Raw genomic sequence first — 27,059 nt, 5'->3', positions numbered from 1 at the left:
CACACTAAACCATCCCACCCAAGGCTTCATCCAACCTGGCCTTGAACACTGCCAGGGATGGAGCACTCACAACCTCCCTGGGCAACCCATTCCAGTGCCTCAGCACCCTCACAGGAAAGAATTTCCTCCTTAGATCCAATCTAAACTTCCCCTGTTTAAGTTTTAACCCGTTACCCCTTGTCCTGTCACTACAGTCCCTAATGAAGAGTCCCTCCCCAGCATCCCTATAGGCCCCCTTCAGATCCTGGAAGGCTGCTATAAGGTCGCTTTTCTACATGATTTCATTTCTGTTGTTGGAATATCTAAATGTGAAATATGAGAACTACATTACAACCAGGTCAAACACCAAAGAACTTAGAACCCTTTTGCTGTGTTAGAGTATTTTGGGAAGTATTCTGAGCCCTCAGAATGACAACCTGATAAAGAAACCCCAAAACATTGAAGCTGTTCTTTTCATGGAATCCCAGGCTGGTTTGTGTTGAAAGGGACCTTGAAGTTCATCCAGTTCCAACCCCCTGCCACAGGCAGAGGCACCTTCCACTATCACAGGGCAGAAGTTCTGCCTAAGATCTCATCTAAATCTACCTTCTTCCAGTTTTCCCTCAGGGTTTGTCTGAAAATGCCCGTTTCCAGTGTTCCCATCCAGCTCTAGCCAGGACTTAAGCATGGGCTATGGCAGCACCTGAAACCACCCAAGATGCTCAGCATAGTCCCTGGGGGTGCTGCACACAGCGTGGGTGCTGAAAGCCGCAGAGCAGCCCCACTCCAGTGCTGGGAGCACATGCAGGGGCTGCACAGCCCAAAGGCTTGGGGTTGGGTAGGGAATCCATAGCAAGAGAGGAAAGCCAGTGAAGGGGCCCGTTCTCTCTGTTGGTCATGGGTGTGCTTCTTAGCACCGACTTGTGTGGCTTCCATCTGAGCAGAGTCTTGTACTCTGGGGAGATACAGCACCTTGTAAATGAAAGAAACAGATGAAAATGCTGGAAACTGAGAAACACTGCTCTGAGAAGCCTCTTTTGGATAAATCCTTCGTATTTAGGAGCCACCTTCTCTTTGCATTTTGAGGTTGTTAGGAATATAAACAGGAAAACTCTGAGAACAGTGAAGAAGAACACAGCTGAAGCCTTGCTGTTTGGGCTCAGCGGAGTGGCCATCTGAGTGACCATGATCAGTTGAGTGAACCATAGAATCATAGGATACCAGGTTGGAAATCTAACTGGATGTGTTCATGGGCTTGGGTGCCTTAATATGATTGATGGGATGTGAGACTGAGCATTGTTCAGTAAGAACTGGAGTCACTTAGATTAAAATAAAACAGCACCTGGAGCTGGCTGCAAAGACATTTGTCCTGGAGAAGGAGATAGTTGGGAATAGCCTTCATTACCCCATCAGAGTGTTTCTAAATAGCACATCTCTGTTCTTTTTGAAATATCAGTATGTTAAATGTCCAGACTGTTCTTGCTGAAAATGATGCTTCTATTACATTACCTGTGCCCACTTATTTTCCAGGTAGGGGTATGGAGCTATTTGGAAACCAGTAGCGGATCACTAACCAGCATCTGGGAAAGACCACTTGCTCCTTCCAAAGGGTCTGAGCCAGGCCATTTTGCTGCAGTCATTCGTTACAGCTCTCCTGCTAACGCTGCACCTGATTTCCTTGGACCTGTGAGTAGGTTTTCAGCCTCTCCCAGTAGGAGCCTGGTTTGTGCCAGTCATTTTTTATAGGGTTCCTTTTCTTTTTGCATCCAGCCTAAACTTTTCCTTCCCTAGCTCCAGGTCAGTGCTTCTCCTGCTGGTGTCTCCTGCCCCTCCCTCTCCTCATCCTGCTGCTCATCCCCATTAACTGCAAGGTAATTACAGACTGAGCCTGTCCCCTGAGTCTTTGTTTCTCCAGACTATGGCTTAAACCCTACCCTCCTGCAGCAAACCCTTCTGAGATCCTCAGGTTTGGTCCTTTTGGGGCTGCTCTTGCTGTTGTATCTGGTTCTCAGCACAAGGTTCTTTGATGTTATAATGTTGTAATGGCAGGAGACCCTGGTTAAGCAAAAACAGAACTGGCCTCCTTCCCTCCCTCCCTCCCTCTGGGGGTTGCAGGTTATTAACTGAGCTTTGCTCAGCTGAGCAGCATGGAACCGTCAGGTCTCTGCCCGCATTCCTGTCTTGCAGCTTCAAAGTTCTCTTACTATTTAAAAAAGCAGGAACAAGGCAGCTTATATGGTCCCAGCAGATCCTTGTCCTGGCATGGCTGCTGATCTTTTGAAGTTAGAGGCTCCCAAAATCCTGCTGTCCATGTCTGTTCCCCCAGGAGGAACAGGTCTGGAAACTAGATCCTCTGTGAGGTCAGTCTGTACCCTGCTGCTGGCTTGACAAAGCCAGCTCCAAGGGGCAAGCAGCCTCTGACACCCGTGGCCCATCAGGGAATCCTTGCTGTGAGCCCCGATCCCTGCCTGCTTGCCAGCCTCCACCCCTGCTTTGCCCTATGAGACTTCTTTGTTTAGTGTTACCTGCTTTAAGTTCGTTATGCAGCATTATATCAACTGGTTTATTGTGATAGTAATTCATTCTATCATCTGCAAAATCAGTGTCTGGAGTGAAGAAGTCTTTTGCACTTGCTTGGCACAACCTACTTTTAATAAGCCCCTGTTACACAGCAGTTGTTACACCTTACTCCCAGGTGTTTCATGCTCTTCACTGTGTTCTGTGGAGCTGATACCAGGTCAAATGCTTCACAGTTTCTTGCTTCTCCCTTTCCTGGTCATCCTGAAAAGCAGCAAAGTTGCTTCATGTGCTCACTGCTGGGAATCCTGCCAGAGCGTCATCCCCATCCTATGCTCTCCCTTTTGGTATGTGGACTACTCTTTAAGCTACACTGAGAACAGGCACCAGATCTATGTCACCTTTCAGCCCTGTAGCAGGGACAGACAGCAGTATCGGAGCCAGGCAAAGAGTCTGGTGCTTTAGAACCAGGTCGGTTGGTTTGGGATCTTTCCATTTGAAGGCCTCTGGCACATTAAGAGCCCTCCCCTGAGTTTTTCATCCTCTTTCAAGCTGCTGTAATAAACCTCTTTTTCAGTTGGCTCAGCTCGCAGTCTGTGGTAGGTCTCTTGCACTGTGCACATGCGTGCCCTGAGACATTGAGCATCACCAAACTCAGCTCAAGCAGCCACTGCACAGGAGCTGCTGGCCTGCAGTGTGCTGTGGAGTTGAGTGGATCTGCCAGCAGCGTCTGGATGACCAAAAGCTTTGTGTCACATATGCAACCTGCCCTGCACCCTGCTCTGCTCTGTGCAGCACCTACCATTTGTCTCCAGCAAAGCAGACTGCAGTAAGGCTTGGGAGTGCATTTTACGTTGTGCACAGCATAGACTGGGTGCAGTCCAAGTCTTCTACAGCTGTAGCATAACCAAGGGAGGAAATACGAGAGGCTACATCTCCCTGAACAACAGCACCACTTACAGCCTGGTCTCAGATGCCAGTCTGGGGCCGGAGCCACAGAGCAGCAGCCTGCCAGCACCAGGGAGGAGGCTGGTATCTGCTTTTCTGTGTGCCTCAGGATTAGTCCACTGCAGCTGAGCGTGTCTGGTGGCATCTGTGGCCTGCACCAATCTGTGTTGATGATGGTCTCTGCTGAATGGCTCTTCTTGCCTGGGGGTGCCTGGGACATTCAGCTTAGGAGGGTGCCTGTGCCGTGGGTAGGGGCTGCAGAGTGGAGCAATAATTTGAGATACAGCTTAAAAACATCTCCTTGGGAAGCTTGTGTCTGCTGCGACAAAGAAGGTGCCTAAAAAGAGGAGAGAACCATTGCTGGTGTCTTGGTTTGCCATAGTCTAGGACGGTGGCCTGCCAGGCAGTTACCTGGGCACCGTTTGAGGGTCAGAATTCAGCCTCTTCCAGACAATCCCAGCAGCAGAAAGTATCTGAAGAATCCCACAGACTCACACCCAACTTTCAAGGCCAGCATTTCTCCCAGCACACACAACCCTGCCCAGGAGGCTGCAGGGCTGCATTATCTGGAGCTGGAATCTGGACATGAGGAGGCAGGTGCTGGAGAAAACAGGCAGGCACATGAGCAGTCAAAGGCAAGAGCGTTTCAGGTCTGCACACTCAGCATATTGCATCCCATCCAAGCAGAGCTGGGATGTTGAAGAAGGAAGACAGGGAACAACCGGGGATGCGTTGCAGGAATCTGCCAGGCTGAGCACCGGGAGTTAGGCAGTATCAGTGCTCTGTCAGGCAGGGGAACTGCTTAAGGTGAGATTGGAGGATCAAGAGGAAAATTACAGTGGAAAAAACAAAGTCGATTGGGCTGCCATTGCTTGGGGCTTTGATGAGAGACCCTCCGGCCCCTCAGTGTGTTTGCACCATTGCTGGAGGCACACAAGTCTCAACAAGGGAGGCTGATCGCAGGGCAGGGCGTTCAGGGCAGTCCCTCTCCAGGGCAGATGATCCTCATGGGTCCCCATGTCCTCAGTGGGCTCAGAGTGGCCACCACAGCATTCCCACTCCTATGTCACCCTGCCTGGGAGAGGACAAACCAAACCCAAGTGCTATGGAACGTGCCACTCAGCAGGGGATGCAGCCAGTGCAGGCGGGTGTTCCGGGGGGAAGCACTGGAGAGCTGGGGTTAACACCCTGTTGGGCCTTTCCTTTATATGAGTGTAAATCCTCCAGATGGAGTTCTGGCACAGAGAAAGTTGATGCCATTTAAATGGAGGGTTTAAGGGCTGCCCTGCTCCGGGAAGGGGCTCAGGCTATGGTTAAGTCAGCGTCAGGTTAGCACAGCAGAAGAGATGGTGCCTGTGCTGCCAGCACAAAGCTCTTAATAGTCTTTCAGTGTCTGCAAGGCCTTAAAATCAATCAAAGGATTAATGAAGCAAAGCTGGTTTTATGATGCATGATCCAGCTTTGTGCAATTGGATCTAACTTTGCTTAGGCCCTTCTTTGTGGCTGGGCTTGCTGGTGTGCTGCCTGCAGCCCAGCAGCCTGAGGAAGAGCAGGGCTCCCACCGCTGCCACGGGAGGGATGCCAAGGAGCACAGCTCAGCACTGCTTATGCAAGCCAGTCACTTCCCTCCCACTGGTGTCTTAATTCAGCATTTCTCCTTGCAGAAGCTCTCTGAAGTCAGGCACTGACCCCTTCTCACCAGCTTTGTGTGGCTTCTGTGACATCTTCTTCCAAGGAACAGGTATTTGCTGTGTTTTCCCATGTCTCTTACAGTAGTGGCTCCTGGATGTGGGTGTTCAGGTCTGAGCTGGAGCCTGGGAGCAGATACACCCTTCTGCTACATGCAGTAGTGAGCCTCGTCCTCAGTGGACCACCTTTGGGATGTCACCAGTGAGGGAGATGACAAGTCTTCCTCAAACACACACTCTGTCTCCTGGCATTTTCATTCACAATTCATTTAACAGTGATGACAACAGGAGCAATCCACCTATCTGCCACCAGGCAACATCCCTGCTCCAAACCAGGTGCAGGAGTGTTTAGCCTTTGCCCAAGCAGTTTGCTTTCTCTCAGGCTGAAAGTTACTCCTCGTGACAGTGTGTGCATGAGAGCTCTGTCAGGTGCCTGGTCCTGTCTGAATTACCCTAAACACACTGTGGCTGCACAGCACGGGCAGACCTGGATGTTTCCATTATAGCTGCTGAGCAGTCACAGTGCCAAAGTGATGCGAGGAATAATGAATTCTCCCCTCCAGAACCAAGAAGTCTCAGTTTTCTGGCAAAATTCTCCTCTGTCCCACTTTTTTCCAGGCTCACTTCACACTCTGTGGCCAGGTTGGTTCAGTCCAGTGACGCAGAGGTCGTGATGCGACATAACACGAAGTGATACCTGGCTGCTGGATTATCCCACTCTCTGGTATCTGCATTGACTCAAGAGCCTCACAGCTTTAGGCCTGAGAGCCACCAGGAGTGCAGCTATGCAAATCTGCTGCAAGAGAATGAGGTCTATAAATAAGAGACACCTTGGGCCTCCACGTCGGTGCAAGGTAATCCATTGTCTTGTTTGAAATATATCTGGTTCTATCTCATGCTTCTGCATGGAAGTTACAAGGAACGAAAAGTACCCAGGACAAAATCCAACCTTTACTCACTTGACCTAAAAAATGGAGTGGAAAGGAAATGTTTCTTGGCTGAAACTGGAACTCTTCTGCCAGGAAGCCAGCCCTTGGATTCCACTCTGTGCTGAGTGATGCTGTAAGAGACACTTCTGCTCCTTCTGCCTTTGCAGTGGTTGCCTCCTTCCCTTCCTTTAAAGCTTATTCATACCGTTTGCCCAGCAAGGATCTACTTTAGGTGTTAATGCTAACAAACAAACAAAAAGGTTTGTTAAAACCCAGATGGTTCCTAAATTATACTGCCTTTAAATCTTTCTAAACTGAATGTATTGGCTCCTGGGGGGCACCTCTCTCCTGATCACTGCTTGGGTGGCCCAGTATTCTTGGGAACAGAGGTCACAGAAATCAGGTGAAATTACTTAACTCTCTTTCTGTGCTGGTTGTTGAAGCATTTACACACCTGGAAAATATTCAAAACTGTGCAAAAAGACTGATGAAGGGTATAGAACAGCATCCATAGGAGGCACAGCTCCATAGGCTGTGGTTCCTCAGCATCAAAGAGGTGACTGCAGGACAAAATGATAGCAGTCTCTGCAATCGTGAGTAGCATGAAGAAATCACCCAGAGGTGATTTGCTTACTGGCTCTGGTTCTTCAGACAGAAGAAGGTGGCTCTTTGCACAGTGTGTCATTAATCTGCAGGAATCTTCGCTGCAGAAGGTGGGATGCTGAAGGTTTACATAAATTGAATAAAAATAAATAATAAACTGGGCAAAGTCACAGAAGGGAAGAAAGAAACCTACCAGCTATTGGATAACAAACCTCACTTCTGTCGTGGGAAATCTCTGCACGCTGTCTGCTCTGGGACAGTGTTCTGGAGAGGCATTGCTGCAAGCTTTGTGCTGTTCTGACAGTCACCTCCGTTGCCGGTCAGGGTATCATTGCTTTGACCTCCTATAGGCATTTGATGTTACCTTCCTATGCCTCTCTTCTCCCATGATTTCCATCCCCATCACCTTTTTCTAAACCTCACAGATCTAGCGTCACAATTAAGTTCTGCACTGAATATATTTTTGCTTTGAGAAGCGTCCAAACAATTCTTTGTGAAAGCGCCTTCTGGCTGCCTGTACAGCATTCTGAACAGGACAAGCCTTTAGAGAGGCTGGCAAGTCATATAAATAGTAAATAGATGGTTCTGAGAACTGAAGTTTCCCTGGGAAGCCTGAATCTCTAGCTCTGTAACAGCTTGGTTATCAAACAGATGATTTACATCTTATTAGCTATTTCCATCTGTTGATAGAAAAACGCTCTATTGCATAATCTTTCTTTTGCTCCTGATTCAGTTCTCACCGTTGCCACAAGTGCCTTTGGGCCCCTGGACCAGCCTGTTTAGATAATGAGCTCGGAGCCAGTGGCACCTTGGGGTGCTCAGCCTGGGCCTTGGCAGAGCCGCCTGCCCCTGGGCCACTGCCAGCAGGCACCCGGCTGCACGCCCCAGGGACAGCTCCTGCCTGCTGGTGCAGCTCCGGAGCACCCACCTCGGGGCTCGGTGCCCACTGGGCTCAGTGCCACCCACTTCTGAGGATGTGTTTTTCCCAGCTTGGATGCAAATCTCAGTGGCTTCTGTTCCAGCGTAAGTTGGTTCATTTTTGGTCAAGCTTGTCCCAAGGACAGAATCTGTCTTTACTGCAGTTGCAGAACTTTGCAGTCCAGTTGCCTGCAGATGTTCAAACGTGCAGCCACCAGGAAACAAGAGTGCCTGCAGACCCGAAGCTCACGTCGTGTTTCTCTCCTCCTGCGTCCATTCCGCTTTGCCAGCCTGTACATGGACTGCTCTGCTTCTGGAGGATGAACTGAAAAACCAAGCAGTGCCCATAGTAATGCATCTGTTTGTTGATACAAATCCACATCTCCAAAGCAGCCTGAGAACTGTAATTACTCCAAAGCATCCCAGAATGCATTGCTTGGTATCAGTCACTGGGAATATATTATCCTTACATGTGAAACAAAGAACCTGGAAACTGCATTCAACAGGCAAGCAAAACAGGGAATATTTTAATCAGCAAAACCAGGGGAGAGTGTTGAGATGAGTGCAGAGAGCAGGGGAATACTGGGCTCAATGCCTGATTCCTAATCCCTAAACTGTCTTACTGTAGTACTGTGAAAGCCAGGAGGAATAAACCTAATACCACAGCTTCTTGCCATCAAGAAACTGCGTATTAATACAGTACTGCTAAGGTAATTAACCAAATCAGACTTAGTCCACTGCTGAAAAGGATTTCTCCCCCCAGGGATAAGCAGATGTCTCAATCTAATTATACAAGTTATTTAATCAGAAACAGAGGTTGGGTATCTAATGAAAATACTACCTAAAGTGGGGAGAGACGTTGTAGCTCTGAAGCAGTGCAAGCAGAGGGGGATAAAGGCTTCCTAACTGGTGCAGTTTGTGATGCTCTTCTGCTTTATTTCTATACCTGACTCTTAAGATCTCAGGATAGGAATGTGGGAAAGAAATCCCTTGTGACATTCTCCTCTGAAAGTCATCAGTGCTTCACGCACCCACACTGCTGACACAGGAACAAGCAGCTGTGTTTTGTCGGAGGCACTTGATAGCTCCAAGTGTTACTGTTTGTCAGCCTTGCTTCACCTGGGTAAAATCTGTACCAGATGCCTGAAGCCTGCCAGTCGTTCTGTGTGCGTTTAGCTGATGGTGGGTATGCAGCTGTTAACATCTGGAAAGCACTCACACTGCAGGCTTGCAGGAAGGGTGCTCACCGTGGTCTCAGGGATGGGCAGAGCCCCTGAACCTATGATTCTTGTGATATACAGGTGTCTGAAATGCAAGTGGAGGATCACTCCCACAGGAGCTAGTGCAGTGAAGACTCACAGGATGGGACACATGCATGCTTCAGCCCCGAGAGAACAGAGGAGCTGAATTCCTTTCATTTCACTATAATGCAAACCCAGGTACTCCTAACAGTTGGCAATAATGTAGTTGCATGCGAGGACCTTTCCCACGTGCTTGGAGGTAGCTGCTCTCATGCAGTCTCCCAGGAGGAGCACAAGGCTTCAGGCAGGACCATCCCTCTCTGTGCCGGCAGTGCTCACTCCAGCTTCCTGCCCATCCCTCTGTTAGCATGGTCCGTAGATGAGGGTCTTCTCCCTTGATTTCCTCCTGACATCTTTGCATCTCCACCTCTGCAGCTCGGTTCTTGATGCTGGCCAAGGCGTGCTGCTCCTCTTGCCAGCCCCCTCCATTGCGGGGTCAGGCTGGCCAGCAGTGCCGTGTTGCCTAGTGATGCACTTCTGGCTGTCCCATCTCATTAAGCTGTTCAAGCTGCATGCATCCATGAGGAAGTCAGGAGGGAACGCTGGCCGTGGCTGCTTTAATTGGCTTCTTGTATGTGTGTGCACATGCATTGCAGATAGTGCTGAGTCTTCCCAAGCGATCAGTGATGGGCAAGGAGTTAAAATGTACAGCTCTGTGGCCAACTAGTAGCTGCTTTGGAAGCTTTGTTATTTACATGTGTTTTTCTTGATTAGTTTCAATGGATCTTAACTTTATATGTTGTCCAGTTTAAAGAAGTTCATGTGTTTCCTCTGTATATGTATGAAGTGACAGTCATGTGTAGAAAGCCCTGGCAGCCTTCATGCTCATTCTTTGTTCTGAAGCATAGAACATGTTTGTAACAGCTGAACTGAAGAAATACGGCATTTCTGAACGTGTATTTGTAGACAAATGGGTTGTGATACACTGTGAGACTGAACGAAAGAGGGGAGGAAATGAAGTGCACAGGCCACTTGAGTCGATGCAGGTATCAGTTCCCTTCTTTAAGACTCTGCTCTGCAGAGCCATGTTTGCACAGTGTAGCTTCTTTTTCTTTATGTAGAAATCTGCACACAAAAACTCATGGGCAAAAATACTCTGTTCTTGGACCCAGAACTGGCAGAACCACAAACTGAACCCAGATCAGAGCTGGTACATGTTAACTTTTTTCTCTGTGAGCTTGTAGCTGTCCAGAAACAACTGAAGCTGAGGTGAGGCACAGCAGCCACTGGAAAGCTGACCCTGGGTATTAAAGAATCCCACTGTGAGGTAGTGGTCATCCAGGGGGCTTAAACAATCCTGAATTGCCCTGAAAGGGAATTTACCAGACAATAGAAAAGCGATTGACAGAAAAGAAATAAAGATGAAATGTGATGTCTGTTTAACCTGGTTTTCTTTGCTTTCACACTTTGTTCTGTATTGTGACTTCTCGTTGAGTTCTTATTGAGAGCTCTTCTCTCTTTTTAGATCCACCTTGACTGACTGAAACAATCTGCCAGAGGCTTGCAGGGTCTTGCCCTCCTCAATCCACTGCCCCTTTCCCTAGGAAGGACATATGTGCACATCAGCAGATGAACCTGCATCTGAGCGCTTCCGTGACGTGACCACCACCAGAGCGTTACCACCTCTGCGGACTACAGCAAGAGCAAAGCACCTCTCCTGCGCTGCTGCTAAGTTTTGTTGATGAGTTCCTAGGAAATGGTGACCCAAATAAACAGGACTAGGAAGAAAAGTGTTCAGAGCAGTAAGAGTGAAGAGGGGACACGTGACTGCACCATGACTTGAGAAAAACACTGAATCTCGAGGGCCTGTTGGCTGCAGTGGGAGTTCGCTGGCCCACGGTGCAGCTAAACAGAATACAAGAAATACAAGCTGTGGCACAGATAAGAGCTCAGATGAGGCAGTCCTGTAACCAGTCTGAGAAGTGCTGGGCCCTCGCCAACCAGCTACTTGCAACACAAGAGGAAAGGGAAATTTGACTTTGAACTATGCTGTCCTATGTCCAGAAGACCAATGGCACTATTTTACGCTGTGTAAATAATACACTTCTTTTATCAGCTGTACCTATTCCACACCATGTGAACAAAAAACTAGCTGCTTATGCACTGTAGAGAATGTGGCTTTATGGCAGCAGACCCCATGCAAAGACATGACTGTAACGTTGCACCAGATGATGGCATTCATCTTGTTCTTGTAACAAAGTAGGATCAATTCCTGCTCTGTCAACTGTGCAGTCCAGTATGACACAGGCAACCTGCATTCAGTCCTCTGACTTCTTTGAACACAAATAGTTTATGAAAGGGAGATTGTGGAACAGTTCTAAGATTTGCCCACTTAAAACCAGCCTTGTGGAGCTGGGACTTAATCCCTGCTCATGAAGAGTTCCCATCTAGAAGCAAAACCGTAAGTGTTGGGAATGATCTGAAGTCTGTCATTTCAGATGGTGATGATCACCCTTTGAAAATCCAATTAATTAAAGTCTGTTCAGCTTGGAAAGTGAAAGGCTCAGGGTTGTTTGTTTAGAGGGAGCAGCAGGATGAATGGTTAAGGTAAGATACGGGAGCAAGGTTTTGGTGGTAACTACAATGTATGGCCACTGGGAGGATGGCCACTCGGTCTGTTGTCCGGAACCAGCAGAGATCGTTCTCTGCAGACAATGCATCTCCTTAAGGCAGGTGTTGATGGGGAAGAGGGACTGTGTTCAGAGGCACAGCCCTCCTGGCAGTGGCACCGAGTGTGGCCATGCTCCAGGCTGAAAGCAGGCGTGGAATTAATACCTCCTCCCGTCCAAGTCTGTGGAGAGCTTTTTACTGGCGTCAGTGGCAACAGGATCAGAGTAGAGTCTTAAGGCTCTTCCCCTGGAGCTTCGAGGAGTTTAATGGAATAACATCTAAGTTGTAATTAATTGGCTTCTGCTTCTCCTGCAGGAAAGAGTTAATGAAGGCAAAGCTTGTCTGGCCAAGGGGCTGGTACAGCTCCAGTAGAGCTATGACTCACAGATTGAAACTCCTGCCAAAGCACGGAGCAGGCACCTCATCCTCAGCTCCTCCTATCCCAACAGGAATAGTGTGAACAGGTCCAGCATCACGGAAGGAAAGGTTTGTCCCTTACAGCCCCTGCTCTTCCCACTCGGTTCGTTACTGTTTGTGCGCACAAGAAATCACTGTCTGCCATATAAGACTTCACACATTTAGCTGTGTTATGTTGTGTCTATGATTTGGACACCCCCCCCACAGTAGCCTCATGAGGGCTTTCTACAGGACTGAAGGAAGTAGAGATTAATAGAATAATTTACATGGGTAAGGAGATGGCCAAAGGGAGGACAGAAACTAAAAGACTGCTGGGAAGAAGCACACAAGGAGAAGTTCCTGGGTGAGTTGGTCAAAGATGAGTCTTGGAACTGACCAGGTCTGCTATTGTCATCGAGCTTGACTCAAAAAGAGGAGTGGAGAAAGGAAATTTGTTGGTGGCATCATCCTCGTAAAACTGCCCACACTTCGTGACATGCTGTCCTGGGCGTGCTCCTCCGCGCCAGCTGCTCACCACTTCCCTCTCTCTGGAGAGAATGAGACCAGTGAAGAGCCACCAGCAACATCACCTCTTCCTGCTGCTGAGTTTCAGCCTACACTGCCAGGCCACCATTCCTGGTGTGAGAAGAACGCGGGCAGGGAAGAGCAGAGACGGGTAGGCTGGAGGCTGGTGCCTGCTTGCTGTTCTCCAGAAGCACATGATCACCTCAGAGGTGGATGTCATTAAAAATGGATGTTTTCCTTCCCTCTGAACTCCTGTCCTCTGCCTCAGTTATCACAACAGGGCCTGTGATGAGTCACAGTAAGTGCCAAGATTACGATAGCGTGACAGTGCAGGCAGAGGGTAGGGAGGGCTCTTGGTGTTGATGACGAGCTGAATGATACCACCTTGAATCCAGACTAGCAAAGCGTAGATCCATGGATTAGCACCAGTATAACAGATCAAAGCCTGAGGTGGAGAGTTTAAACAAGGCATAATTTGTAGTAACAACAAAATTACAGGGATTTGTCCCTTCGTCTCCCAGCCCTTGCACCTCAGCCTTGCCACAAGGAACAGTTCTGCTTCCCCGTTCTGCATCTGTATTGCTCAAAACAGCCCATTTTGGGGAGCCAACCTGGGAAGTGTCGCCTATTGCTATTGAAAGACCAGTCCTGGAACTGTGCATCGTTGATCAGTGTGGAGTAGGGAGAATAAAGGGACACACACGTCCAGCTCCAAATCTGTTTGGGAAATGAAAATATGAGCCATTGTCCGTGCAATTCCCTTTTCCCAGCAACCAGACTGCAGATTGCTACCCTGACTGTAATCACCACTGATTTGGAGGGACAAGCACATGATTGCCCCTGAGTTTGACCAGCTCCAGGTGTGGTGATTCCTGAGATCCCGTTACTGCACTCCCGAGGAATAATGGCTGCTTCTCCTCCATGTTCGAGTTGGTGTTAGATTGACAAGATCAAGCGACAGCACAACCGTAGACACCTTTATCTGCTGTATGCATAATCTTTCCTGCTGAACCCCCGCCAAACTCATCCCCAGGTCTTATCTTTTCTGAACTCAGTATTTATTCATGTGGGGTTTTTATGTAAACTGCAAAGAGCCTCATTAAATGGAAACCTTAACTCAAAAGCTTCATTATTAAGGTGGAACAGAGCTTGGAATGCACAGAGTGGAATTACCAAGCTTTTGTGTTATTTTGGGAAGAAATGCTTAGTGATTCAGGGACGTGATGCAGCGCAGTGCTGAGCTCTTCCTTTACCACCAGCCTCACTCAGGGGACAAGCCTGGCTCTAAGGTGAGGAGCTCTACAGGCTGCAATGCAGGACAGTGCTCCCCTGGGCTGGGCAGAAGGAAGTTGAGGGGTCACTGGGCCCTGCCCTATGCTAGCAAACCAGGAAAGTCCTATTTGGCTTCTGGAGAAGGAGCGGTCCAGGTGGGAAGATGGCTTGAGTGTAGAGCTGTGCACTGGCTATTGCTCCCATTGGTGCCTGCAGCATCTGTGGAGCTGGCTGATAACCCAGCAGCTCCAGAAAGGGTGAGCTTTTTGCAGGCAAAGCTCCCCATCACTTGAATGCTGGCATTTGCTGAAGGCAAATACCAACATTTCTGTGCTTCCATGTTCTCATTTCTATTAGAAATGCTAATGAAAGAGTTTGAAAGACACACTCATGGTAAAGAATGTACAGGCAGTGAAGGTGTTCTCTGCAGCTGGAAATGGCATTTTCACGTTCTTAGTTTGACTGAATCTAATACATGCTTTACCCAGCCATCGGAATTGTGGAACTGGTGCTTCATCAGACAAGTCAGCACATTTCCTTCCTAATCAAAACCAGGGTAACATTAAAGAAGGTAACAAATCAGTGTCCAAACCCCACATTTCTCCTGGAGAATCAGCTTTTCAGGGGCAGCTTGTTTTCCCTGGTAAAGAACAGCATTTCCTAATTCAAACCCTTGAGCAACATTAACATGCTTGGTGCAGATCTATACCCTGTCATACTTCTTATCTCAAGGACAGCACCTCTGACAGCAAAATGCCACATCCATCACATGGGAATATTAATAAGTATCCAGTCATCTTGAGTAGGAATAAAACGTGCGACCCACCAGCTTCATGCCAAGTCAGCTGCTTCCTGAAGCTGCTACAGACATCCCAAAGCATGCGGTTCATTGTGGTAGTGAGCAGGTACCATGAGCCTATATGGTATTTGTGGAAGAGGGTGAGGGAAGCCGAGAGGGACTTGAAGCCCAGGGACACTGTGGTACCATGCAGGGGCTCAAAATCACCCTGAGCCACTCATAGACTTGTACCTGTGCCTGTGTTCATGGCACAAACACTGCTGGAGGTGGAGGGCGGTGAGGAAGGCTGCTATGTCATCACTACCTCCTCCTGCCTCTGTTAATCTCACAGGTCGTGGTGCGTGTCTCTGGATGTGTGCGTGTGTACATTTCACTTCCCTTTGTTTTGCTTGGTACTCTTAATCCCCTGGGGCATATCTCTGAGCTGAAGAACTTTAGAGCTGATACAGCTTTTTAAAGTGGGGATTATGTAAATGCATATTACAGAGCTTTCATAAATAGGGATTATTTGCCGAATACATTTGAGCGCTTCCTCTGGAGCCATTAAGGGCTGTTGTGTAAATAGGAATTTAGTGACTGCCTAAGCTAAATTTCCTTGATTCAATAAAAGATCACAAGAGCATCTTTTTTGGCATTCATTTGGGCTTTGTGAGAACGTATTGCTGGACATCTTTCAAATAATCACAAGGCCACATACAACCGAGGGCAGTCCTAGTGAGCAAACCTCGCACTGCGGTGCTACCTGTGCTCCACGATTCATTCTGTTGCTCTTCCTCTCTGGTTTGTGGTTAAAATCACTGCTGTCCCAGCCACAAACTTGTTCGTTGGCACTCGTTGAATTAAGGATTTTGCAAGTTTAAATGAGCAAAGCAAAAAGAACGTTTTGCCACAAGACAAGAGCCATCGCAGCAGTTGTCAACCATCTGTTACCTGCGTTAGAGGAGGGGCGTCGAGACAAAATGCCAAGGATTTGGGGAGATGCTGCCTTTCCTCAGGGGATTTTCACACTTTTACTCTGAGAAGGCTTGACTCTCGGACTCCTCTCATCTTCCAGGGCATGCAGTTGCAGGGTGAGAACCTCTTGCTACCTCTGGTGTTTGGCGCTTGCTGTGTCTCCTGGACCCACAGCTTGCAGAAGCCAGCTCATCCTCTTCTCAAATCGATTTGTGTCTTGGGGAGGAGTCTTGTTGACCTGGGGGTAGATGCAGCAATGTCTTTGTTGGTTTGCCTTGAAGACAGAGCACTCCTAACCCCAGGGTGGGTTAAAGCCCCCGCAGCCCATGTGAATTTCCTGGGTCAGCTGGGATTTGTCCAGCCAGTGAGGGCATGACATTGCACACTCACAAGGTGTTAGTAGACCTGTCATTGTGCAGGGTAACTCCAGAACAGCTTTACCAGCCTGTACCAGTGTGAAGAGCAGGCTGGGGCTGTTCAACCCCAGTAAAACTGGAGCCCCTCTTGCTCCAGGGCATGGATTCTCCTGCTGGCACTGCGGTGTCAAGCATGGGCCCCTATGTGCATCACACACAGGAGCTGAACCTAGACCAGGAGGGGAGTGGCGGGGGAACTGGAATTCACATTTCCAGTGGAAAACTGGTAGGGAAGATTCCTCCATCCCCTTTGAGACAGGCATCCAGCCATGGTGCCCTGACACAACGCAGCCCCCTTGTCACAGAGCAATCGCATGCAACGGCGACCCTGAGCATCCCCATTCCCTGGATGCACTCACGGGAGCACAGCGCGTGCTGCATCCCTGCAGGGATTCAGGCTCCGCTTCCCTACGTGCCGAGCTTGCCTCGTTACTTCAGTCCTCCCACCAGCCTCGGATCCAGCTGTGTTAGGCAGGTTTTGATGCTGTCACAATCGCACAGAATGAATCACATCGAACATTGCCCATGGGGTTGTTTATTCCTTGAAGAGGGAATGGACTGCATGCCAATATTCCTGGGAAGGCATAATGAAGGAACTAGCTTTTGCGAGGAAACCTGGATGCCCTCCTGCAGGGATTTGCTGGATGGCACAGCCCTGGAAAAATAATAGTACATAGAATACAAATACTTTTTAAATGGAATGGCATCCTGAAATAGCGACAGGGACACCAGGAACACAAACGTGCTTGGCCAGCTCTTGGAGTTAGCACCTGTATGGACATACCTGAAACCTTTCCTTAAGGCTTACATAGGGGCAGCACTCTGCTTTTCCATCCTGCACGTTGTTACAGCAGAGGAAATTTTGCCACCTGGCTCTCACTTGTGGAGCTGGAGTTGCTGAGGAAGGTGTTAAATGGGAATTTCTCATCTCCCTCTGTTTTTTGCTGTTTCCAGTCTTGAAATTCAACTGGCATCAAGCAAAACAAGCCCAGAGCACAGACTGTGCACAACGCCTTGGTTTCAAAAGATCATTTGATCGAGCATAAACCAATACTCCTGTGTAAACAGGCTGTGATGGGGACCTAAACTAACACACACAATGTGTTTTCTCCTTTGGTGACTCCTAAATACATAAACGGATAAAGTTGAAATCCCGTCCTCAGCCTTTGGGAATGATTCATTTCTGTTAATGATTTACTGATTTACACACAGCTTATTTTGCATAAAGTTAGAGCTGGGCACATTTATTCATTGTGATTCCCTTAAAAAGGGATATAAATATCAACAGCAGTTGGCTACCCAGAATTTGAATATTGTGGCACTGCATCACGGGGAGCTGACATGAATACGAGTCTAGGTCGGACAAGAATACACAGAAGATGCTTCACCACGTGTGATATTTTACAGCATGTCACGGCGTCATCCGAAAGGGTTCTATTCATTACAGACACATGCAGGGCTTGCGGAGGGTTCCTCGGGAACAAAAAGGGTCATTATTCTCCTACCAAACTGCACTTCATGATCTATGAAACCCATGTCTCTTGCTAAGTCCAGCCTCTTCCTAAGGCTCTGTACCTGTAAAGAGGTGCCGGGTTCAGTGACAAGAACCAGTTACACATCATCCCGCAGCCCAAACTGCGGATGTTCAATCCCGACTTGGTCAGTTTTGGCAAGGACGGTGCAAACCTGAGCCTGCCAGCAGCAGGGTAAGTCACTGGTAGCTGTTCCTTGCGTGAGTCAGCAGCTCCCCGGTGCCCTGAGGTGATGCCTGAGCCCTTGCAATGGGCAGAGGCTGATCTTGCTACTGACAGCTCAGCCCTCGGCTGCAGCAGGGCAGGAGCAGTTCCTGCTGCGTTGGGTGGTGGTGTGCACTGAAGTGGGAAAGCGCCTTCAATGCAGAGGGGAGGGATGTGGGAAACCTCTCAGGAGGTAGCAATGAACGTCCCTTACAGCAGAGAGCCACCCTGCCCAGGCGTCTCCTCTCTATGGGACAGAGCAGGGCGCTGCGTGCGGCCATTGACATGTTGCACTCGTACACGTATTGATCCGATGGTTCATTGTTCACCCGAGCCCTTGGCAAAGGTCACTGCCTCTGCTGCCAGTTTACAAATAGGAGCACAGAGGCGAAGATTAATTTTCAGAAGTGATTAATGCTCCTGGTGCCCATCCTGGTTCACTTTGGGCCTCAAGCCCCAAATGAAGTCTGGAGCTGGGTTAATTAATGTGTCCCTTGCCCCTCTCCCAGCACTGCCAGACACGTCCTTTGCTTGTTGTCATTGTCTGTTCCCACAAACTCCTCCACCCTTTATCCTGTGCCAACCCTCAAACCGGCTCAGAGACTTGCCTGTGAGGCTGCTTCCAAGACCCACATTTCCCATGACGCCCAAACCATCTCAGATCCTCATTTCTTGGCCCTTGGTGCTTTGTCCTGTGTTCAGGAAGGCGCTCCCACCTTCCCAGGGTCCAGGGGCCGGGTTTTCCGGGAAGGTAAATCAGGGATTTTAATGTTTGAGAAGCTCTTGATTACCACAGGCTTCACTGGCCATGGGCATGCAGCTACCCCTGCACAGCAGTTGCAGGAGGCTGCATTCTCCACCTGCTTTGACACAGCCCAAAACCATGGGGGCAGAGGGCACAGGGCGCAGCCTGGAGCCCTGCAGACTGGTGTGGCAGTGCTGGGCAGGCTCTGCACCGTGCTGTGCTGTGCTGCACCGTGCCGTGCTGTGCTGTGCTGCACTGTGCTGTGCTGCACTGTGCTGCACTGTGCTGTACTGTGCTGGTCTGTGCCGTGCTGCGCTGTGCTGGTCTGTGCCGTGCTGCACCGTGCTGTGCTGTGCTGCGCTGTGCTGCGCTGTCCCGTCCCATCCTGTCCCGTTCCATCCCATTCCATCCCATTCCATCCCGTTCCATCCCGTTCCATCCCGGCCCGTCCCGTTCCATCCCGTTCCATCCCGGCCCGTCCCGTTCCATCCCGTGCGGTGCCACCGCTGCCGTCGGGGCCGCTGCCGCGCCAAGCACGTGCCCCCGAGCGCCCCGGCCCCGCGCCCATGTGGCCGATCGCCGCTCGGCATGAATGAACCTCCCTCGTCCAATCAGCGGCCGCCCCGCCGGCGGGCTGCACGCGGGCTCCCCGCCCTCTCCTCCCCGCCGAGCTCCTCCGCCGGCCAATCCGGTAGCAGCGGCCTCCCGCCGCCGGCCAATGGCGGAGGGGAGCGCGGGGCGGCGGGAGGCGCCCTATGGCGGAGCGGCGCGGGCCGGCGGCGGCGGGCGGGCGGGCCAATGGCGTTCGGGGGCGGGGCCGGAGCGCGGCGCCCCGGCGCGGGGCTCTAAAGCGCGGCGCGGCGCGGGGCAGCGCAGACGGGGATGGCCGCCGCCGCGCAGTACCTGCCGCGCTCCGCAGCGCTCATGCACCCCGACGGGGACCGGCTGCACCAGGGCACCACGTACCGCGAGGTGCAGAAGATGATGCACCACGAGTACCTGCAGGGGCTGGCCCCCGCCGCCGGGCACGCCGTCGGGCTGGCGCATCACCAGTGGCTGCCCAGCGCCGGCACGGACTGGGGCAGCGGCGGCGGCGGCGGCGGCGGCGCGCATCTCCCGCCCGCCGAGCACGCCAAGGGCGGCCCGGCGGGGCCCCGCGAGGAGCTGTCCGCCGCCGCTGCCGCCGCCTTCCACCACCGCCCGCACCTGGTGCACCAGCCGGCGGCGGGCGGCGCGGCGGGCGGCTGGGCGCAGGGCGGCGCGCATCACCTGCCGCCCATGTCGCCGCCGTCGGGGCAGCCGCTGCTCTACGCGCAGCCCTACGCGGGTCTCAACGGGATGCTGGGCCCGCCGGCGCCCGCGCTGCACCACGGGCTGCGGGACCCGCTGGGAGCCGAGGAGGCGGGCGCGCACGAACTGGCGGCCTCGCCGCCGCCTCCGCTGGGGCCGCCCGAGCCGCCGGACGAGGACGCGCCCAGCTCGGATGACCTGGAGCAGTTCGCCAAGCAGTTCAAGCAGCGGCGGATCAAGCTGGGCTTCACCCAGGCCGACGTGGGGCTGGCGCTGGGCACCCTCTACGGGAACGTCTTCTCGCAGACCACCATCTGCCGGTTCGAGGCGCTGCAGCTGAGCTTCAAGAACATGTGCAAGCTGAAGCCGCTGCTCAACAAGTGGCTGGAGGAGACGGACTCCAGCACGGGCAGCCCCACCAACCTGGACAAGATCGCGGCGCAGGGCCGGAAGCGCAAGAAGCGCACCTCCATCGAGGTGGGCGTCAAGGGCGCCCTGGAGAACCACTTCCTCAAGTGCCCCAAGCCCTCGGCGCATGAGATCACCTCCCTGGCGGACTCCCTGCAGCTGGAGAAGGAGGTGGTGCGGGTCTGGTTCTGCAACCGGCGGCAGAAGGAGAAGCGAATGACGCCGGCCGGGGCCCCGCATCCCCCCATGGAGGACGTTTACGCACAGGCGGACACGTCGCCGCTGCACCACGCGCTGCCCGGCGCCGTGCAGTGACTGCCCGGCCCCGCGGCACCGGCACCGGCCCCGGCGGAGCGGCCGCGGGCGTCGCGCGTTAATTTATTCCTCAGACTGGCCCGGCCGCTCCGCGCCCGCTCCGCGCCCCGCTCCGCGCCCGTTCGCCGGTCGCGCCGGAGCCGCCGCGGCCGCAGCAGCAGTAGCCAAAGGTTTGCGATCTCTAATTTATTCCCTGCGCCCCCGAACCGGCCCGGGCTCGCCCGGAGGACGCTTCGGTACCGTTTCCCGGCCCGTTTCTATTTATTTTCTAACCGTGCGCGGAGCTCTCTCCCTCCCGTTGGTGGGTTCGGTCCGGTCCCATCCCCTTGGGTTTCGGTTTTCGTTTGTATCTTTATTGCAAAACCAATGTAGACTGCGAGGGTACGTTTCTATTTATGTTATAGTAAATATTTTATTACTTACATAAACCATTTACCCAGGAACCCGTCTCGTGTCGTCTTTGCCGGCGCCCAACCGGGGCCGGGCAGCTCTGGGGTGCCCCGTTGCTCCCCCTTAGCCCGGCGGCGTTTCCCGTCCCTCCTCCCCGGTAACGGCACTTCAGCGGGACTTCTCCGTTGTCTTGCGTTCGGTCTGCACAGGCACGGACGGCCGAAACGCAGCCTCGGACCTCGGGAGCAGCCCTGGAGCGCGGAGGTTGTGGTTTTACGGTGTTTTACCCATCTTTACCGTAACTTTTTGCGGTCTGCGGTGCGAGCAGGAAACGTTCGAAACGCAACTTCCCTCCCGTTTATCGCCCGGGTCAGGGATGTGCGTTGGTATAGCGGAGGAAACTCCTCATTTCTTTCCGCTCAAACCCCTCTCCGCTTTTCCGATCCCCCCGGTTTTCCCTTCCGGGGTTTCCTGCCCTCATACTTCGTGCTTACACCAAGAAAAGGCTGCAGATTTACTCCTTGCCCTCTCTCTCCCTGCAAGAACCCCTTCGCAGCTCTGCTTTAAACCTCTTCCCTTTCAGCAGACGTCAGGAAAAGTCGCATGTGAGGACCGCGGTTGCCTCTGCAGGGTCCTTTTCTTGCCGCGGTGTTCTGTGTGCTGGGAGAACTTTTGGGACGCGTGCCCATGCAGAGCTCTTGCAGCGATGAAACGGTCAAAATCGCGTCGTAAAGCCCCAAATTCTTTTCTTTTTTATGTGTAGAGAACTTAATGCACTTGAACATCCGGCGCTCGGTAGTTTCCCCGCTTGCCTCTTGATACAGATGTGATAAAAGAGCGGGTTGGAAAGGGATTTTGTGGTGGCAGCGCTGCCTGCACGGGAACTGGGACGGAATTATTGTGGAATACGTTTGATCTGTTAAAAATCCACCTCTAAAACCGACCCTTGGAAATTAACCCCTGGGAATCCTTCACTGCTGCGCTTTGATTTCCGTGCGTTTGGTGCCTTTGGGAGGGGTGTAATAATTGATTTAACTCTGCCTTTGCCGTAGGTAACGTTATAAACTGTCCCGTTCTCCGTGTGGCTGTTCCACAGCAGCTGATACAAAATGCTTCAGTTCTCCGAGATTCGGGTAAACCGATCTTCGAGGGTTTGAAATAAAGTCACTTTGGGCAGTTGTTTCTTTAAATGCGATGTTTGACGCTCAAAAGTACGGAGAGAAATGGTTCGCATTTGGTACAAGTAAACCAGCAAATGCTGCGGTTTAGTGTAGTAATAAGGTCCCTTGGCATGCAGAGCATAATAAGAGATCTCACTTAAAGGACTCAGGGTGCATTGTGTGTTTTGTCAGCTTTTGTTCCAGACTTAAGAGTCCTTTTCTTGTAAGGAGGCTGGGTTTTGTGGAAAGGCTCAGACTTGGAGCTGGTGTCGCGGTGCTGAATTCCCGAAGTTCGGCTGTATTTACTGCCTCTTTACTCACTTCTACATAGCTGAATGGCTGCCGTAGCTGAAGCGATCGCCTCCAGTGAAGGAGCCTGAGGATTCAGGGTTTGAGTTCCTGTATTATGGAAGCACTGAAATTCATTCTCGACTCTGCAGACCTTCCCCGCGCTGGGTTCCTGTGTGTTTCACGCGCACGTTGTGTTTGGTGCTCGGCAAGGCTGTAACTGCAGCCTGTGCTGAGGGATTTCTGTGCGGTAGCCGGGCTTCGAGGGAAGGAGAAACCGAATCCGGAACGAACAAAAGAGGGTTTGTTTTGTGGTCCTTAAAGAAACGAACTCTCCTTCGCATTGAGCTTCTCTGTAGCTCTTCCAAACCAGCCCGGCTGGCAAACAGGATTTGTATTGATACTTAAAAGGGAAGGGTCAGTGTTCACATTGCGTTCTCGTAATGGATGAGATGTGCAGTGAGTGCTGGGGAGGACGAGCACCCTTGGGTTGTTGGGTTTGTCAGATTGGATAAGGCGCTGGCAGCCCCACTGCATTAGCTCCTTCGTGCTGTCGAGCAGCAGAAATAGAGCACACTTTCTAGATGTTATTCCTGCAGTGCTCAGCCGCTCTGAAAACCAAATGCCCCAAAGGTTTGCCTCTCCGAGAGTAAGTTGTTCGTGTTCTTGGTCAAGGATTAAATAGCAATTACCGCAGGGAGATGCTTTCGTTTCTTTTGGTGCTGGTTGTTTCTCGCTGAGGTATGAGCTCATCCTACTACACCAGGAGTGAAGCACACGGAGGCAGGACTGTGATGTCTGTGCAGTAAAGCAGATGTGCACAAAGTAAATAGTAGGATGTGCAAGGTAGGAAGTGTAGATAAAAGACTTACGTGAGATATTAGAGGGGTTTCGGTCTGTGCTGCTGCGAAATCCTCGTAACTCAAGGGCAAAGGGACTGCGGGAGCTCTTTGCTCTTGGACACTGCTTGGCCTCAGCAGGTGCTCTTCAGAGCAGCGCCGCTGATGTGCAGCATCACTTTTGCACTTGCACTTGGGCTGGTGGTGACCCAATTGCCTTGCCCCTGCTGGGCACTGTGCGCGGGCCGGAGAGGCTGGTGCAGCGTGGAGTCAAACCTTGTGCGGGTGAGGAGAGCTGAGGTGGTGGCCGAGGGGCCTCTGCCCAGCTGGAGCAGTCGGCACCGAGCAAACCCAGCCCTGAGCTGAGCTCCGTGCTTCCCACACCGGGGCGCAGGCTGTGCGGTGCCTCCTTCCCGGAGCCGAGCAGCCTGCCTGGGCCCAGGCTGCTGCTGCTTTAGACCCTGGTGAGCAGCGCTTTAGGAAATCACCGCTCTCTGCAGGACCCGGACAACCTTCAGCAGGGGCTCGCTTCCCTTTCTTTTCCCTTTCACGTTTCAAAAGCAGGACGGTCGCTGCTCAGCTTTCCCGTGCTCTTGGGAAAAGGTTGCTGCGTTCCAGTGCCCAACTTCCCTTCCCCATTTCTTGTCTCAGGCCATCGTCGCTGCCACTTGCCAGAGCAGGGAGCGCTCGCGCTGTGACAAGCGCAGAAGTGGCCGCGGCGCAGCGGCTCGCCTCGCTGGGCACAGTCACACGTAATTATTGATGCTTTCTTCATCTTGCACTTCCAACAGAATCCGGTCTCTTCTGCTCACTGCCCCCCCCCCAGAGCCTGACCCCAGCGCAGGGCCGCGGTGCAAACGGGCCCCTCGCAGCCAAAGCAGCAGTGGGACCGCGCTCAGCTCTTTTCATGTCGATTCAGAGCATCAGCGTTAGCACCTCGGAATCTCCTTCCTAACTCTACCCATCCCTGCTTGCTCTCTCTCCCACAAAGAGCTCCCGGCACCCTCTGGTTGAGTATCTGTTTCAGTTCTGTGCTAGTGTTCTTTGCGTATACTGTGATTGTGTACTAGTGCTGCTGGTGTTTGGTTGGAGCCGGATCAGCGCCGGGAAAACTCAGCCTTGTTATTTCACAGGTATCGGAAACAGGCTTGGGTTGTGCCCCCCAGATGTTCGCAGCTGTGGAATTGCTTCTCCTTCGCTGCCTTGTGGTGTTTCTTATGATGGGGTCGTCAAAAACTGGCACATCCTGGCCAGCAGATTCCAAGCCGGTGCCTGCAGCTTGGCACATGTGTTCAGGACAGGAGTGTGGTGGCTCCTGCCAGCGGGATGCATCCGGGCAGAGCAGCTCCAGGCAGGGGCAGGAGCAAGCTGAGGGCTTGCTTGGTTTTGGTTTAAAATGCCGAATGTCCATAGACAAGTGTCTGGTCTCGCTGAGGTTAACGCTGCTGCTTGGAGAGATGCTGGCCAGGGCCCAGCAGACCCTCCTGCCGCGGGCAGCTCCAAAGAACAGGGTTTCTCCATGCTTAACATCAGTGAACAGGAGGTGGGCTCTGCTCAGCATCATCCCTCTGCTTCACATGTACGTGTGTCCATAGGAAAGGCGCAGGGAAGGAGCTCATTAAGCCGTTCATGGGAGCTCCTGCTGCGCTCTGCCGAGCTGATTTATGGGCGTTCAGCATCTCTCCCACTCGGTGTTTGGTGCTGAGGGTAACCGTGGGTGCGCGCACGGCTCTCACCTGCAGCCCACTGCCCTTGGGCCGGCGCTTTCCTTCCTCCTCCATGTAAGCTCTACCCATGGAAGTTCCCCCTGGTTTCAATTGGAACCAGTGGGATCCGGCTTCTCCATGTAACCCACTGTGCCGGGCATGGAGTGACAAGGCAGCGTTAAAGCACATGATGTGTGTGTATATATATATATATATATATATATATGTATGTATACAGCAGGTATAATGTGCATGTTGGATCAGAGCTCAGGAATATTTCATGTTCCTTAATAGCACATTACTTTTGGTGGTGGTCAAAATGAGCGTTTTTTCCCCTAAGTGGTTCACTTACATGGGTGCTCTGGCTCATCCGCTGCTGAGAGCGTTTGTTGCAAGGGGAATGGTGTCCGTGCGAAGCTGAAGATGCGTTTTTATTCATTTTCCTCCTTTCCACCTCTCTTCCGGAGCATTCTGCCGGATGAAGGCACCTGTGCAACACCTCCAGCAGCAAGGCCCTGTTTCCTCATGGACACATGGACTTGCAGCTCCACAGGGGCAGTCCTGTTCCACTGCTTTGCCAGATTCCGGACGACACAGCCAAAGAACAGTGTTCCGGAACACTGTTCCGTCAGAAAGGTGGATGGGGAGCTGAAGCTGCTCAGCGCCCTGTCCTGGGAGCTGTCCCCATAGCAGCTGAGGGCCTTGAAAGGCACCTCGCTATGGGATTGGTAGGAAAAATATCATCTTGGAAAGCTCTTCCCTGTGAGGGTGCTGAGGCGCTGGCACAGGGTGCCCAGAGAAGCTGTGGCTGCCCCATCCCTGGCAGTGCTCAAGGCCAGGTTGGACACAGGGGCTTGGAGCAAGCTGCTCCAGTGGAAGGGGTCCCTGCCCGGGGCAGGGGTTGGAGCTGGAGGAGCTTTAAGGTCCCTTCCGACCAGACCCAGTCCATGATAAAAGGTATGGGAAAGCCAATGGGCGCTTTTTCACTTCACCATAGGGATTTTCCTTCTTTTCCCTGTGGAATTTTGTCCTGCAGTTTTTCATTGCCCGCAGCTCAGTGTATCAGTGCCTCTCACTCACCCTAGAGGCTGCGCAGCTTGGAGATGATGCTGGATCTTAACTCTGTAGCCAGCCGAGCTCTGGGAAGTGAATTTGATGTCCGTGTCTGCATCTTTTGCAGCCATTGAATCATAGAATAGTCAGGGTTGGAAAGGACCTTAAGATCATCCAGTTCCAACCCCCTGCCATGGGCAGGGACACCTCACACTGAACCATGGCACCCAAGGCTCTGTCCAACCTGGCCTTCATTGGCTTGAAGGAGTCGGGCCATTGCATCAGATGGCTCCATGTACTTTTTTAAATGTATGATTAGCTTTAAATTGGGAGAGGTTTTGTCGGTCAGGTGATGAATAATCTGTTTTTATATTGTTTTATAATGTGTTCTCTTCAAATAAACCAGTTCGGGCAGTGGGAGCTGCGCTCCAGGAGGGGGCTTGTCAGATTTGCTGCTTTCCTCTAAACCAGTATTGCAGCCCCTGGATTTTCCTCCCAGATGTGTTGATTTCCTCGAGGATGATGAGGAAAGTGCTGGGGTGGTTTTCTCTTCTCCCGTTGTTTTTGCCTCTCAAGGAGCCATGCAGTAAATCTTCCCTTATGTTGCAAGGCTGAATTTCCATGGATTGCTGCCAGGACCTCAGCCAAAGGAGCTGTAGCAGTGGGAGATGCTCCCCGGCTGGTGGGTGCGAACGGAGGGGGTTTGCTCCCACTCTGCTCCAGTGGAACGAGCATCTCCATGTGCTGGGTTCCGGCCGCGCAGCCCTGGCTGTGGGGGATAGGAGCAGCCTCAGAGGCTGGCTCAGCCTTGCTGGTGTTGGGGTCAGCGGCATGAAGAGGGAGGGTATTGGATTGCTACCCGGAGTGTTTGATATTGGGCTTAGTGGAACACTTGTTCTGGCTTTAATTACTATTTCTAAAAGCACCATGGGATGGGAAGCAAAAAGCAGAAATAACTAGCAAAGGGTGATCAATTGGGCATGAAACCCTTGTTATTGATCACCTTTAACCTCTGCTTAAACTAATGACAGAGCTACCATTTAACTGTCCCCAGGCACAAAGCGCATCAATTGTACAAGTGCCACATAAATCACGGCAGGCTGCGGTGCATTGCCGAGGGGCCGGGAGCCAGCCTGCCCTGTGGGGAGGGTGAAGGTCCTCGCTGGAGCTCCAGCGGGGCACTGGCCTGTGCAGGGACACTGGAGCATCCCGACCCGGTTTTTCCAGGTAAGCTGCTGCTTCGTGAGCCGATCTTCCACACAAAAGGCTCCCAA

General features: G+C 51.8%; 1 protein-coding gene across 1 annotated transcript; it reads left to right on the top strand.

The window, feature by feature from the left end:
• Nucleotides 1-19,153: 19,153 nt before the first annotated feature.
• POU3F1 (POU class 3 homeobox 1) lies at nt 19,154-20,792 on the top strand. Its single transcript, XM_065697599.1, has one exon. It carries the CDS (start codon nt 19,219-19,221, stop codon nt 20,347-20,349), a length of 1,131 nt encoding a protein of 376 aa, XP_065553671.1. The 5' UTR covers nt 19,154-19,218; the 3' UTR covers nt 20,350-20,792.
• The last annotated feature ends 6,267 nt before the right edge of the window (nt 20,793-27,059 follow it).

The sequence above is a fragment of the Lathamus discolor genome, chromosome 18 (genome assembly GCF_037157495.1).
Source record: "Lathamus discolor isolate bLatDis1 chromosome 18, bLatDis1.hap1, whole genome shotgun sequence".
NCBI classification, from domain to species: domain Eukaryota; kingdom Metazoa; phylum Chordata; class Aves; order Psittaciformes; family Psittacidae; genus Lathamus; species Lathamus discolor.
This window is presented reverse-complemented; position numbering and strand designations above follow the sequence as displayed.